The 16,071-nt window shown below is 47.1% G+C and overlaps 1 protein-coding gene and 1 long non-coding RNA gene across 2 annotated transcripts in view; both read left to right on the forward strand.

Moving 5' to 3' along the window:
- The first annotated feature begins 25 nt into the window (after positions 1–25).
- On the forward strand, positions 26–1,050 carry LOC106733440 (uncharacterized). Its single transcript, XR_001369519.2, has 2 exons — positions 26–230; positions 431–1,050. It is a non-coding gene; the product is annotated as an uncharacterized LOC106733440 (long non-coding RNA).
- A 6,526-nt stretch (positions 1,051–7,576) lies between these two features.
- The window catches only part of TRIT1 (tRNA isopentenyltransferase 1), a 64,734-nt gene continuing 56,239 nt past the window's right edge, over positions 7,577–16,071 (forward strand). Inside the window, exon 1 of the mRNA XM_006164960.2 lies at positions 7,577–7,696. Coding sequence (XP_006165022.1) covers positions 7,577–7,696 — 120 coding nt within the window. The remainder of the gene's footprint in view (positions 7,697–16,071) is intronic.

Here is a 16,071-nt window from a genome sequence, read left to right on the forward strand (position 1 = left end):
CCTGTGGCCTGGGGGCCCGCCGCGGGCCCCCCGCCAGCCTGTCGTGAGTCAGATCCCTTTCCCAGACTCTGGGTCTTATGGATGTCCTGTGGAGAGCCGTTGGGACGTATCCAGTGCTCCAAGGGTGGACTTGCTTCCTGGTGGGTTTTGAAGGAGCCTCCAAGAGCTCTGCCTAGCAACCAGGAAGGGTTTTGCCCCAGCTGGACTCCGCAGCTCCAAATGGAACCCAGGTGCAGCCTTGTCGTGAGTCAGATCCCTTTCCCAGACTCTGGGTCTTATGGATGTCCTGTGGAGAGCCGTTGGGACGTATCCAGTGCTCCAAGGGTGGACTTGCTTCCTGGTGGGTTTTGAAGGAGCCTCCAAGAGCTCTGCCTAGCAACCAGGAAGGGTTTTGCCCCAGCTGGACTCCGCAGCTCCAAATGGAACCCAGGTGCAGCCTCTAATCTGGGAAGGTCACCCAACCCAGCAGGTGTCACATGGGCAACCTCAGAAACCCCCTAAGCCTGGCCCCCTGGACCAGCCCTTCCACAACTCTGCCCAGGACAGCAGGTGCCTGCTGGATCTGGGCTTGGAAGTGTGAGAGGGGGGAGGTAAGCATGGTTGTGCTCCAGAGAAGCAGCTGCTACTTTTAAACCTACTATCCATGGTGGTCTTTGAGGTTGCCTCTTGGCCTCAGAGAATCCCAGTAGAAGTTTGGAAATAGCCTCTCTACCTGGAGCCAACTGACTTCTGGAACTGGCTTTGGATGACAGCTGGGGTATAGGTTCCAATGTCTCACCTAATAGCTTGTGTTTATAAGCTGCTGTTGGGTGTATGCTGGGTGGAGTCTTTTTGTTGTTTTTAATACTGTATTTTTGTATGCCTTTTGCAAAGTGGTGTTAACTGTTTTTGTATGAGAAAAAACACTCTTGGGCAATTCTGTTGCAAGGGTCTGATTTATTTTGAAAGGCAGATTCACCTGAAATTTTGTATTTAGTTGTGATTATTGATTGCCTGATTTTAAAATGTTGCCTTCCGGGACATCTTCTAATAAAAGATTTCTCAAACATGTCTAAGTAGGGGCTGCTTACACCCACCCAAGTCCCTCTAGAACCAAGAAAAAGTATTTTAGGGTAGCCACAGGGATCCAGAGGGCTGCATTCTCTAATCATGTTGCTAACCTGGTCATTCCACTCTGGGTTCCTGAAATGCCATTTCAGACATGTCTAAACAATGCAGGCTCAGTGCTCAGTGAACATGAAATTCTCTTGTGAATTGCAAAGAGTGCCAAGTTTGTACTTTAGGAGTCTTGAAATCCTGGCTCCACCATGTCTTCTATAGTGTTTTAGCTTTGTCTTTCTGAGTTCTAGTTTCATTATCTTTTTTTTTTTTTTCTTTTTTTTTTGGAGAGATTTTCACTGTAGGGCGCATGCGCTCGTCAGACAGACAGAGAGAGACATAGAGACAGAAAGCGAGAAATCACCCCCCAGGGGGGATGGTCACGCCGCAATCCCCTCTCCTCTATTCTCCTCTCGGGATCTTGGGCACGCACGCACACGTGCCCGGCGTGAGTTTTAAGCCACCGGGTCCGGGACACGAACCGCGGTCGACTACGTGGGAGTCCAGCGACATAGCCATTACGCCAACTGCTGGTTCCCTAGTTTCATTATCTTCACGATGGGAATAAATGCGACATCATGGGGGTTTTGCAGGTATTAAACGAGGTAATAGACTTTAAACTTCTTCCTTCCTTTTTTCTTTCCTTTCTTCCAAGAAAGAGAATAAGAGAAAGACAGGCACTCCTAACAGGGTCTTCATGCCACAAGCCACCCCAGTCCTGGTGCACATGCATAATCATGTGTACTTAGCATGTACAGGGAGGTCCTGGGATGTGAACCCAGGACCTTTCCCACATGGGGCCAATTGTATTACCACTGTGCTACCACCTGGCCCCTAAACCTTTTTTGAATAGTAAAGCCTTTAGAATGGTACTGATCATAATGGGATGATGACCTTTTGTGGGATATTGTTTTAAAAGTTCTCTGAGAATTGGAGTCAGAAGTGGCATGGTGGTTAAGGTGTTAGACTCCCATGTGGCCAACCGCAGTTTGAGTCCTGGACCCACTGGCTTGAAAATCATTCAGGGTGTATGTGTGCCTCTGCCCAAAATCCTGAGAGGAGAATGGAGAAGGGACCATGATGTGGCCATCACCACCTTGGAGGGGATTTTCTACTTTTTCTCTCCAGCAAACACCTGCACCTTATAGCAAAAACAAAACAAAACAAAAAACCCTAAAGAAAAAAAAAAAAAAAAAAAACTACCTTAGAATTTGTGATGTAATACAATTTTTTTTTCTTCCAGAAATATAGTATTTTGGGGACCAGCAATCGGTGTAATGGCTATGTCGCTGGACTCTCATGTTGTTGACCGTGGTTCAAGTCCTGGACCCAGTGGCTTAAACTCACGCCAGGCGCTGTGCATACATGCCCACAATCCCAAGAGAAGAATGGAGGAGAAGGGATTGCAGCGTGGCCATCATCCCTGGGGGTGATTCTCGCTTTCTGTTTCTGTCTTTCTGGTGAGTGCATGCGCCCTATAGCAAAAATCTGTCACACACACACACAAAAAGAAATACAGTATTCTGTTTCTTTGTCCCTTGATTAATGAAAGAAAATGAAGGCTTCTTTCCCCTCCCAGGGTTCTGACAAACTTGTGAACGTAAGAGGGGTGAGCTGAATCATAGCTATTCCTTCCGAGTACTGCAGACATCTAAGTACTCTGCTCACTTCTTCATATTAAGCCATACCAACCTTATGCCTGGGCTACAGATGAGGAAACCGAAGAACTAATAGTAAACAATAAACAAAATCACCTAACGGTTTTTGCAGTGAATGAGTTGGGATTTGAAATAATCTCTGCCTATCTCTAAAGCCAGGGGTCTTTTTATTTTTTTAATAAAATGTATTCCATGAATGAGCGACAGAGATACAACACCCCTGACAGCGTCACTGCAGCAATCCCCTCCAGTGTCAGCCAGCTTAGGACCTGGGCATACAGACCCTCTGAGTATTCAGGGAGGTCTCTTGCCTGAACCAGCAACTTCCCCAAGTGCATCTGTGTTCCTCACAGAGTGCTGTGTTTTACCACTGTGCCACCGTCCGGCCCCAAGAGCCAGAGGACTTGACACTGCATTTATAAAGATCAGTTTGTTTGGGGCTGGCCCTGGGGACTAGTGTTAGAGGGAGCCGGCTCCGACATGGTTGACTGTATAGTTTGAATCCCAGTCCCGGTGGTTGAAAAATATGCCGGGCACCAGTGTGTGCACGTCCCAGATCCTGCAGGACAGAGAGATGGAGAAGATAGGAGTGCAGTATGATCATGCCCCGTTGGAGGGAGGGCACGCTCGCTCTCTATTTTTCTCTCTCCCTCTCTCTCTCTATCTCTCTGGCAAGCACACATGCCTTCCGGCAATTAAAAAAGAAAAAGAAAAAAAGAGATGAGTTTGTTAGCATGGGGTGAGTATCGGGAAGGAAACGTGAATACTGTCATCTAGCTGCTTGTGAACTGTCTCTGTGAGGCCAGTGTCCCTGCCACTTGCTGGAACGCAGTGGAGCAACTGTTCTGTGACCAGCCCCTGCAGCATTTGTGTGCTGGGTGGGACAGTCCTGCTCCAAAGAGGCCCCCTCTGGAACTGGGAAAAGAAAACAATTGTGTTGAAGAAGGTTACAGGAATCACGGTGAGGGGAAGCCACTCTGTCCCCACTTATCCTCCTGCCTTACAGCTGGGACCCCTGCTGGTATACTGCCCAGTCTGCCAGCCTATGGAGCCTGAGTAGGGTCTAAAAGCCACTGTAGGGGCAGGCAGGTGGCATGGTGGTTAAGGGCACTGGACTCCCACATGACCGACTGCGGTTCGAGTCCCAGACCTGCCGGCTTGCTTTCTCACTTTCCCCCTCTCTCTCTCTCTCTCTCTCTTGTCCCTCTCTGGTAAAACTTAAATAAATAAATAAATAAATAAATAAATAAATAAAGTTAAATACTTCTTTTCTAAAAAAGGCTACTCTATTCCTCACATTTACAAAGTGAACCTCTTGAGACGCTCACCAAAACTTGGTAATTAAACAATATCTGCCCCATAGTTCTGGTGTGTAGAAAGTTTTCTTGGTCAAAGTCACAGAGCAAAATGAGAATTCCAAGTCCACCTTCCTGTTGGGTAAACTTTCCACCCAATCCCCCCTGCTCCTAGATCATAAGCCCAGAACCTAAGTTGCTATCTGATAAAACAGACTTGATGCCTGCAACTATTTTCTTAAAACTTCCAGGGTATTCGTTCACCTTTTTTTTTGGAGAGGTTTTTTTTTTGTTTGTTTGTTTGTTTGTTTTGCTATAGGGCGCATGCGCTTGCCAGACAGACAGAGCGAGACATAGATAGAAACGAGAAATCACCCCCCAGGGGGGATGGTCACGCTGCAATCCCTTCTCCTCCATTCTCCTCTCGGGATCTTGGGCATGCATGCAACGCGCCCAGCGTGAGTTTTAAGCCACCGGGTCCAGGACTCAAACCACGGTCGGCTACATGGAAGTTCAGCGACATAGCCATTATGCCAACTGCTGGTCCTCAATAAATAAATAATTCTTCAGAAATTAAAAAAAGAGAGGGTGAAAGGGCCAGAGAGTGGTGCAGAGGTAAAATGTGATGCTCCGTGAGCCTGACCCCAAAAAAGAAAAAACTAAATAATGATTTATTTATTTAACTTTACTTGTATTTTTGTTTTGTTTTGTTTTGTAGAGGTTTTTGCTATAGGGCACTTGGGCTCACCAGAAAGAGAGAGAGAGACAGAGAGACAGAAAGTGAGAAATCACCCCCAGGGGAGATGACCACGTTGCAATCCCTTCTCCTTTACTCTCATCTTGGGATCTTGGGCACGCACACACACGCGCACGGTGTGAGTTTAAGCCACTGGGTCGGGGACTCAAACCGCAGTTGACTACATGGGAGTCCAGCGACGTAGCCATTATGCCATCTGCTGGTCCCGTTATTATTTTTTTAAGTTGGCCAGAGAGCAATAAAGAGAGAGAGAGAAAGGGAAAGTGAGAAAGCAAGCCACCAGGTCTAGGACTTGAACTGTGGTCAGCCATGTGGGAGTCCAGTACCTTAACCACCACCGCACCTGCCAGCTTTCAACTTCCTTTTCAGGACACTAATTTATAGTACTTTTTAACCTGGGGGTTGGGGGGAATGCAGACATTCAATATAATGGTAGGGACCCTCAGGTACAGGACTAATGCTGGTCGTTTTGCATGTCTCAGTTCTCAGGAGAACTGGGAGCAGGGTAGTGTCGGCCCCATTTCACAGAGAAGCAACGCAAAGTCGGAGGCATTTAAGCGTCATTTGTCCAAGCCCACACAGCTAGTACCAGCTGCCTGACTCCCGCTTCAGCTCCTTTGAGTCAACTCTGCTGAGAAAAGAGTGGGAATAAAGCCATCTCCTGGGGGGAAAGGGAGGGTGTTTCTGGAATGTGAAGTATTTTAAGCTCCTTCCCAGCTCCTTTCTACAGACTCCTACCTCTATCTTTGTCTGAAAATAGCCAGGAGTTTATTCCTGGGTTTCGGAGAACAATTTTTACAAATTAGGTTTGCCTCTGAAGAGTACACACCTAAGGGACTACCCGCCCAACTTGAGGGAGAGGACAATAAGGGACAAAGAGAGGTCACCCTGTCCTGTCGGTTAGACAATAAAAGCCTGAAGCAGGTGCTGAACTCCTGCCCCTGTTGGCAGCGATTTTGGGGGACCTGAGGCAGGTTAAACTCTCTTAGTAGTCCTGAATTTTTCTAACGTGCTGCTGAGGTCAGGGTCGTTCGGAATAATCACTTTAGTAGGGGAAAAGAGGTGTAGGGTGGCTTTGTTGATCTGGAAGGCGATAGGAGGGAGAGAGGTTCCCTGTGAGGATAAGATAACCAGTTGGAGCTGATGGATGACTGGCGTCCTAGGGAGGGGAGGTGTCTAAATGTGTCAGCTACAGTTCCGTTGGTGTGTGGGCACTTCTACTGTAAGCCCAGTGGGTGGCTTTTGTTAATGTGTGTTTATTTAGAACTGCTCCCGCCAAAGAGCTCAACTGTATTAATGTTACCATTCTCTTGGCAAGGACATGTAAATATGGTCTTGCAGCCTCTAATCAGGTGTGTTATTAACCGATTAGGCTAAGTGCCAGGGGGCCAGGAGGTGCCCAGTCCATACTGGATTGCCTTTAAACTGGTGAAAAGCCGTATGGTTTTCTGGTCACTCACATCCAACAGGTCTCAGTTCCCAGTCTTGGCTCTGCGTCTTCTAGCTGCACCACCCTGGGCAATTATTTACCTCCCTCTGTCCCAGTTTCCTTGTCTGGAAAATCGGTATAAATAATCGCACCTGCTTCTTTGGGTTGTTGTGGACAATGGTAAATGACTAGTGTTATTTAAACAATGTAACCAGCCACTCCTAGAATAGAGTAGTCCTATTTGGAAGGTGATGGATGGAGAGAATTGACAAAATAAAAATAATTTCCCCAGAAGAGTACTAAAATAGTCGGAGGGCACATATTGATGCCTCAGGAGGTGGTTAATCATCAGGGAAGGAGAAGCCAGGGTTTGGGGAGGTCAAGACAGGCAGAGGGAGAAGGGAGTGCATCACCCAATGGCCATAGCAATCAGGAGTGGTGTGTCTGTAGAGCTATTGCACACACAGATCCTCCATTATTTTTTCTCCCTTCTCTCCCTCTACCCTTCCCTTCCTTCCTTCCGTCTTTTCTTTTTAATTGTCATAGGTCATGTGCATTTGCACACATGCACATGCGAGAGAGAGAGAGAGAGCGCATCCCCACCCTCCATGGAGCGAGGCCATTTCGAAGCTCTACTTCCTCTATTTCTCCTTCACGTCAGGATTTGAGGCATGCATCCACACATACCCTTCGTGTTATTCAAGCTGCTGGGAACAGGATTCCAGCCATGGGCAATCATGTGGGATATAGATTCAAAACCAGAACACTTAACCAGTACATAGTTTGGCTAATTTTCTTTTTCTCTCTTTTCTTTTTTTGTTAGAGGGTGTATGTACTTACTAAGAAAGAGACAGAGAGAGAGGGAGAGGGAGAGGGAAAGGGAGAAAGCACCCTCCAGTTTGGTGTGGTTGTGCCGCGGTCCCTTCTTGGTTTCTCCATCCTGTTGGGATGTTGAGCACACGTGCACATGTGTCTTGCATGTTTTTCAAACTGGTCAACCACAGTTGGCCATGTGGGATGCAGCTCCCTTAACCACTAGGCCACGGAGCTGGTTCCCCTCCATTTTTCTTAAACTGAGCTGGAGTCAACTGATTCCATTCCATCCAGCGTACACACACACACACACACACACACACACACACTCACACACTTCTTTACTCATGGTAGAATGTGTGCGTGCACTTGTGAGAGAGAAAGATGAGCACCCTCCATGGGATCTGGTCACACCATGACGCCTTCCTCCAACCCTCCAGCTTGTTGAGTCTCAGGCATGGGTACGTGGGCCTGGTGTGTTTCAGGCTGGCCATGCTGGGGACTCGAATGGAGGTTGCCATACGGGATGACACTCTCGAGAGCAGGCTACCAGGGAGCCGTGGAGTTGGCCCTCTCACACCTGTCTGTGAAGGCAGTGACTCTCAGCCCTGAGTCCGAACAGCTGAAGAACCTGCCCCGTCCCAAGGCCTGACACAGTGAATCACAGCCAGAAATCTGCATTGCTACCAGGCAAGCTGGAAGGTAAAAGCATCCAGAGAAGCCCATTAGTGTACAGGTCGAAGCGCAGGGCTTTGGAAAATAGCAAAGCGTTCACAGAAGGTGGTAGAAATGGTACAGGGTAGCAGTTTTGAACAGGGACTTGGGGTTACTACCTGTGTAATGCTGGACAAATCAATTAACCTCTTTGAGTCCCTAAAGTCTCCTTCTGTAAAATGGAGAGACTAGCCATACCTGCCTCACAGGATTATTGCAGAGATTAAGTGAGCCGTTAACACTGAACAGGGCCGGCCACATGGTAGGAATGATGTGTCTGCAATGATTCACGAGCCCTGGTTTCTTCCTCCCGGAAGTTTGTGAGTGTGCAAACTTGACCACAGAAGGCACCATGCATTTCAGGGAAGGGCTATCGCCTCAGAAGGGGGAGAGAGCACTAGGTCATCGGTAAAGTTCTTGGAGATTGTGACTTTAACAGGGACAAAAGCACTGGTAGTCTTTGCTTAAGTGAAGTTGAGAAAGGTGTCCAGGCTGAGGAAATAGCTGTGGGCAAGAGTGGTTGGGAGGGCTTTGCCAAATCTGGGGGGAGGCAGGGAGCCGAGTAGTCTCAGTTTCTTTTTTTCTTTTTATTTTTCCTTTTTTTTTCTTTTTTTTTCTTTTTCCTTTTTTAAGTTCTCTCTCTCTCTCTTTTTTTTAGAAAAAATTATTTTATTTCACTTTACTTATTTTTAATTTGACCAGAGAGGGGCAGAGCAAGAATGAGAGAGAGACACACAATGAGAGAGAGAAAGCCACCAGGTCTGGGACTTGAACCATGGTTGGCCATATGGGAGTCCAGTGTCCTTAACCACCATGCCACCTCCTAGGCCCCCCCCCCTTTAATAATTGCTATAGGGCTGGGGACCAGCAGTTTACATGTTAAGGTGCTGGACATTCCCACATGGCTGTCCATGGTTTTGGTCCTGGACTTGGTGGCTTGCTTTCTCACCTTCCCTCTCTCTCTTTCTCTGTGTGTCTCTCTGGTCAAATTTTAAAAATGAATGAATACATAAATAAAATAATTCTTTTTTAAAAACTTGCTATAAGGTGTGCATGCTCGCTGGGCCAGAGAGACAGAAAGAGAGGAAAAGTGAGAAATCACTTTCCAGGGGGATGGCCATGCTGCAATCCCTTCCTTCTCCACTCTCCTCTCATGATTTTGGGTTTGCACACGTGCATATAAACACACACACACACACACACACACACACACAGACATGTCCCACATGATTTTCAAGCTGCAGGGTCCGGGACTCGACTGTAAAGTCAGTCGTGAGGATCCAGCGCCTTAACCACCGTACCACCTGCTGACCTAGTCTCATTTTCTTTCAATGACAAGAGGGTATGCGTGCTCACGAGAGAGAGAGAGAGAGAGAGAGAGAGAGAGCACTCGCCAATCGGGTATGATCATGCTACAATCCCGTCTCCATTTTTCCATCCCACCGACTTTTCGGGCACACATGTACATGCGCCCGTGTATTTTTCAAACTGCTGAGCCAAGATTCAAACCACAGTTGGCCATGTGAGATCTGACTCCCTTCACCACTAGACTGTGGGACCAGCCCTGGGGAGTCTCATTTTTACAAAACAAGGAGAGTTGCACTAGATAACTAAGGGAATTCTTTCAATAGTCAAAATCCTCTTGTTAGTCTTTAACAGAGAAGTCAAGGGAAGAAAATGATTGTGGTTTGGAACACAATGAGATGGAGGTGAGGGAGTCATGCAACCAGCAGAAAGTTGGAAATGTGTTACTGAAGCTCTATTTATTTATTTTGTCATAGGGTGTATGCACCCACCACAGAGAGACAGAGAGGGAAAGTGAGACATCACTTCCAGGGTAGATGGCCACATAGCAATCCCTTCTCCTCCATCTCCTCTTGGGATTTGGGGCACATACACAAACATGCCTCGCATGATTTTCAGCCCACCAGGTCCTGGACTCTAACCACACTTGGCCATGCAAGAGTCCAGCACTTTAGCCACCATGCCACCTGCTGGCCCCAACACTGAAGCTTTAGAAAGAGGTTTGAATGGAATATGCAGGTTTGAGACTCATCAAGGTATAAAGATGATTAAGGCCCAGAATGTCAACCAGGAGAAAGAGAAGAGGCCAGAGGAGGCTTGAGAGAGCAATAAGATTAGAGCTGGAAAGGTCTCTGACGGCTTAGTGTGCAAGTTCTCCTGAGGGGCTGAGCAGCTCAGAAGTGAGCCCTCTCTGAGAACATTCTGGTGTGCTCTGGAGCAAACTCTATAATTCAACTTCAGGTGAGACATGAACCCTGCAACAAGATGAGCTCCATTCTCTTCCTCTCGCTTATTTTGAGCAGTTCTGATGCTTCCAAGTTTGAACTGGCCAATCACCAATGGAAACAGTAAGTAAAAAGGAATTCATGGGACCAGCAATGTGGCATGGTGGTTGAGGCATTGGATTCCGACGTGGCTGACCATGGTTCGAGTCCTGAACCTGGCAGCTTGCCTCCTCATTTTCTCTCTCTGTCTCTCTCTGATGAGTACATGTGCGCTATAACAAAATAATAATAATATAAAAAATAAATAATTCTAAAAAAAATAAAAAGGAATCAGGGACCAGCAGGTGACGTGGTGGTTAAGGTGCTGGACACTCCCACATGGTTGACCATGGTTCGAGTCCTGGACCTGGTGACTTGCTTTCTCGCTTTCTCTCTCTCTCTGTCTCTCTCTGGTCAAACTGGAAAAGATGAATGAATAAATAAAATTAAATGAATAATTCTTTAAAAAAATGAATCTACAGAACCAATGTAAGGTATGAAATCACTCATAGGCATTGTACTGGGGGGAATCTTGACCCCAGCTGTCTTACCACGACCAAAATTCATGTCCTTCCAGAACCAATGAATGTGACCTTAATTGGAAAAGCATTCTTTGCAGGTGTCAAGTTAAAATGAGGTCATGCTAGATTAGGGTGAGCCTAATGACTGTTGTACCAAAGAGAGGGAATTTGGACACAGAGGCACACACAGGGGAATGGTGGCATGAAGACAGAGACAGAATAGGGTTGTGCCGCCATAAGCCAAGGAATGCCAAGGATTGCTGACCACCAGCAGAGGCTGAAAGGGGCAAGGAAGAATTTTCTCCTAGAAGGAAGCAAGGGAACATGGCCTGTGGACACCCTGACCTCAGACTTCTGGTTTCCGGAACCATGAGAGAGTTAAAACAAAAACAAAAACAAAACAAAACTGTCGGAGGATGTGTGTGCTTGTCAGAAAGATGGAAAGAGGGGAGAGAGAGAGAGAAAGAAAGCACCCCTAGAGGGGTGAGTGCACTACAATTCCTTCTCCTCCTTTCTCCTTTTGGGATTTTGAGCATGCACACACATGTGCCAGCATGTTTGTCAAGCTGCCAGGTTCGGACTTGAACCATGTAGCTAGCCACGTGCGATGCAGCTACCTTAGTAATGATACCACGTGTTGGCCCAAAATTATTATTTATTTAATTAACTGATTTATTTTAGAGAGAGATTTTTACTTAGAGTGCACATGCACTCACTGGGGAGACAGAGAGAGAGAGAGTGGGAAATCACCTCCTGGAGGGATGGCTGCACCACCACCCCTTCTCCTCTATTCTCCTCTTGGGATTTTGGGCATGTACCCGCTCACTCTGTGTGAGTTTCAAGCCTCCAGGTATGGGACTCAAACTGGGGTCGACCATGCAGAAGTCCAGTGTCTTAACACTGGACTTAACACTGGACTCTTACCTATTATGAATTTTGCTGGAGTGCAGATATACTGAATCATCCATGTTCTTCTATCTTTGCTAGAGGGTATAGACCTTGCCAGATTAATTGATTGATTGATTTTAGAGAGGGGGAGAGGGAGAGGGAGAAAGCACCCCCTTCCAAATGGGAATGATCATGCCACAATCCCTTCTCCTCTATTTGCCCTTCCTTCTGGGATTTCGGGTGTGCACACACATATGCATGGTGTTTTCTCAGACTGCCGGTTACGGGACTCAAACATGTAGTTGGCCAGGTGGGATACAGCAGCCTTAACCACTAAGCCACGGCCTGGCCCCGGATGACCTACTTTGACTTGCCCTGTTATTTGAATGGCTTCAGCTTTTACCTCCCTATATGCTCCTTTTAGAGTAAATTATTTAAAGCGTACGGATGACAGGAAAGGACACAACAAACACTCATGAGTCACCCCCAGATTTCCCTCCCTGCCTTTTGCACCTCTCCCTTTCCCTTTTCTGCTCTTTCCATGCCCACCCACCTGTGTACTGCTCCCAAAAGGCCAGGGAGGTGTAGAGAGGCCCAGCTTGACTCTACGCCTGCCCCTGAGGCACAACGCACGCACACACGTGCGCACACACACGCACACGCTCTGGGGGTGATAACTAGGTGACACACTGGAGGCTTTCGGAAGGGCTGGGAAGGATTATTACCCTCTAAGTAATTTTAGTTTCCCTAGGACCTCGTTCCTTTATTTTAGATACTCTCTTCCAGACAACCTGTCCTGGCATTTTGGCCTTTAACACTAGAATTTCTTTCTTTCTTTTTTTGACTTAACCCTATTTATCTATTTATTTATTTTTTAATTTGACCAGAGATGGAGAGAGAGAGAGAGAGAGAGAGAGAGAGAGAGAGAGAGAGAGAGAGAAAGTAAGCTGCGAGGTCTGGAACTCAAACCGTGGTCGGCCATGTGGGAGTCCAGAGCCCTCAACCACCATGCCACCTGCTGGCCCCTAAAGCTAGAATTTCTTTGCCCACAATAGTCTGCATTGTGGGGCGTGTCCTGGAAATGGACCTCTGCATCTGTCACCTCACAGGTACTCATTCACCCTCCTCTGGAGCCCCCTTTCAGAACGGAGTGAGCTACTTCTCATCAGCATCACAGAAGGGGTGGGGTGGTGGTGGTCAGGGGTGACACCTGGGCATGGGTACAGGTAGCTTTCCGGACTCCTTGTGCCTTCTTTTGTCTCCTGCCAAAGTTCCCATTAGAGACTTCATGTTGTCATTGTCGTTTTTAGAAATACTAACTCTCGGGCATAGACTTCAATTGCCCAATTTTACCTTGAACTTAATGTCTTCGGTTCCGATTTCAAGATACAGAATATCTTTCAGAACTGTTTTTAGTATAGAGTCCAGGAGCTCATGAGGAAGACAAATGGAGCTCCACATAACACAGCCCAAGGTGTATGTGAAAACGTGTCCCCACCGTCTTTTGTTAGGCCTGGTAGAAGTACAATGGGTGGAAAGGGCCCTATGTTCTCCTCACTTCTCATTTGTTTTGGACACAGGCTCCGTTCTGATTTAGGAGTCTCTCCTGCTCCGCATTTCAGTATAATTCTCCCCATGGTCTACAGGATCCCTGTTCTCCTTGTTTCTATAGCAACAGTCCTGTGTTGCTTGGCTAGAAGCAATTTTCTGCTGCTGTGAGGAAGCCCCATTTTTCCATTCCTTTCTCCCCAGTTGCCTTGGTAACGAGCCTCTTCCTCTTCTGGTCTCTTGGTGGTAAATTCCACCTCCCTCGTTTTCTTTTTCTCTAGTAACAGTCACTTGGTCATGACTTAAGACAGCCCTAGCCCATCTGTGAGTGAGTATATCCTGTCATGGTCAGATTGCCATCATCAAATCAGCCTCCTTTTTTCTTTATTTGCATCATTTCTCTGGACTGCCATTTTTCTTCTGGTGGTTGTCATGGTAACCATACCCTCTGAAAGTCTCCAGGCAAAGGTTCTACAGTTAACAACCGTCATGTGAGTGTGTCTGCCAATACGTGGTCGTGCATCTCCATTTCAAACCCAGCCCTAGGCAGTTACCACAAATGGGAGAGAACGGGATTTTTTTTTTCTGTCAAAGCAAACTGGATTGAGCAAGGAAGTATAGGGGACCCAGAGCTGGAAACCAACGTTTCCCAGACAATATATGTGGCTACAAGGTTTAGGCTGGGTCTATAAGAATGGCCATTATGCCAGGAGGAATTTAGAAATGCACTGGTTGGGAGGGCTGGCAGGTGGTGTGGTTAAAGGCTGGATTTCCACATGGTTCGAGTCCCAGACCAAGTGGCTTGCTTTCTCACTTTCTCTCTCCCTCTCGCTCTCACTCTGTCCCTCTCTGGTCAAATTAAAAATAAATAAAGTTAAATAAAAATAATTATTTTTAAAAAGTGTATTTTTTTTTCTTTTTTTTTTTTTGAGAGATTTTCACTGAAGGGCGTGTGCGCTCGCCAGACAGACAGAGAGAGACATAGAGACAGAAAGCGAGAAATCACCCCCCAGGGGGGATGGTCACGCCGCAATCCCTTCTCTTCCATTCTCCTCTGGGGATCTTGGGCACGTACGCACACGTGCCCGGCGTGAGTTTTAAGCCACCGGGTCCGGGACACGAACCGCGGTCGACTACGTGGGAGTCCAGCGACATAGCCATTACGCTAACTGCTGATTCCCAAAAAGTGTATTTTTTTAAAGAAAAAAAAAATGCATTGATTAGACCAGCTATTGGCATGGTGGCTGAGGTGGCTGGATTCCACATGACCGACTGTGTGGTTCAAGTCCTGGACCCAGAGGCTTGAAAAACATGCTGGGCACGTGTGCATGCATGCCTGAACTGAGAAGAGAAAGGAGGAGAAGCATTTGTGTTGTGGCCATTCCCCCTGGGGAAGAGGTGCTTTCTCACTTTCTCCTTCTCTCTCTCTTTGGTGAGAGCATGCACCCTGTAGCAAAAAAAGAGAGAAGAAAAAGAAAAATGTATTGGCAGTCATTTTAGGCAGGCTTGGTATATGCTTGAAACTTTTAGGGGTCAATCCTCCGGCCTAAGATATCCTGGTGATATGACCAGAAAGCTCGATATAGCCGACCTCATGGAGCAAAGTAATTGGAACACTTATACTGGCTAACAAGGGGTTAGCAGAATAGGCATTTAGGCATGTTACTTGAAATTTTACACATTTCTGAAAATTTCTCAGCCCTTAGGCTGCTGCTCTTACCGCTTTACTGAGGCAGATGGGCTGTTACCATTATAATAATCCGAAGTGTTCAACAAATGGCGCTTGCTACGTGCCAGGGCACTGTAACAGGCACTTTTCAGACGTTACTTCATTTTCTCCTTGTGGCAATCCTGAGCGGAATTTAAAAGATAAGAACACTGAGGCTGGCCAGCCTGTGGCATGGTGGTTAAGATGGCTGGATCCCACATGGCTGACTTCACGGTTTGAGTCCCAGACCTGGTGGCTTGGAAACCACATGGAGTATGTGTGCGTGTCTCCCCAAAATCTCAAGAGGAAAATGGAGACATGATTGTGGCATGGCCATCCCCTTGGGGCAGTGATTTCTTATTTTCTCTCCCTTTACCTTTCTCTCTCTCTGTCTGTGTCTGGCAAATGCAGCACATGATCTATATCAAACTAAAACCAAACCAAACCAAACCAAAAAACAAACAAAAAACACACACTGAGGTTAAGAGGTGAAGTTAATGGAGGTCACACAAAAGATAAGTGACAAAGCTGGGATGTGAAATTAAGTCCATCTGATTCCAAAGACCTTTTAAAAACAGATGTGGAATCTTCTGAATTTTGGTCCTCTCTGTTCCAAATTTCTCCGCTCCCGCTTTAATCTGAGCATTGCAACTACTTTATCCTTTCTGCTTTCCTTTCTTTCCTCTTCCCATTTTGTGGATCGCTGTTACTTGTTTGTTTTTCTCTTGCATCCTTTGGCCAAGGAGTTGGTCAATTCTGTCCTGCCTGTGGATTGTGTCCGAGGTCTCACTGTGGGATGAAAATTTAAAAGCGGCCGCTCTCGTGGAGAACCCGGCAGACCCAAATCTGGAGGATGCCACACCCCTGAGGTTGTTGGTTCCAGCACTAGCGAGGCAAGGCATTCCCCTCTCCACTTCACGATTATTGGGTGTCTATCCAGCACCGGGTACTGTGCTAGGGCTGAATTTGTTCCTTGCCTTTATTCTCCCCAGAAGTCAGTCAATAAGCAAGAAACCCTAACATATAACTTTATATTGTCATTAGTGCTATCTTAAAAAAAAAAAAAAAAAAAGGGAGTGGCTTAAACAAAGCAAAATAGGTTCGGATCTATTTTGGATAGGGCTGACGTTCCCCATTAAAAGGGGTGGGAGGTGCCGATGGCAGCCGCGTCGCGAACCTCCCAAGCTTGGCATTCCAGTCACTGCCCTCCCCACCCAAGCATCCCCTTCACAGTATCTGCCCTCAAAGCCGGTGCTCCGCGCATGCGCACTGGCAGTTGCCATGGGGACAGCTGCTCTGGCGCAAGCGCAGATGTCTTCAAGATGGCGGCCGTGGCGGGGGGACGGCGGGGTGT

Source organism: Tupaia chinensis, unplaced genomic scaffold (assembly GCF_000334495.1).
Source record: "Tupaia chinensis unplaced genomic scaffold, TupChi_1.0 Scaffold143758_1, whole genome shotgun sequence".
Lineage (NCBI taxonomy): Eukaryota > Metazoa > Chordata > Mammalia > Scandentia > Tupaiidae > Tupaia > Tupaia belangeri.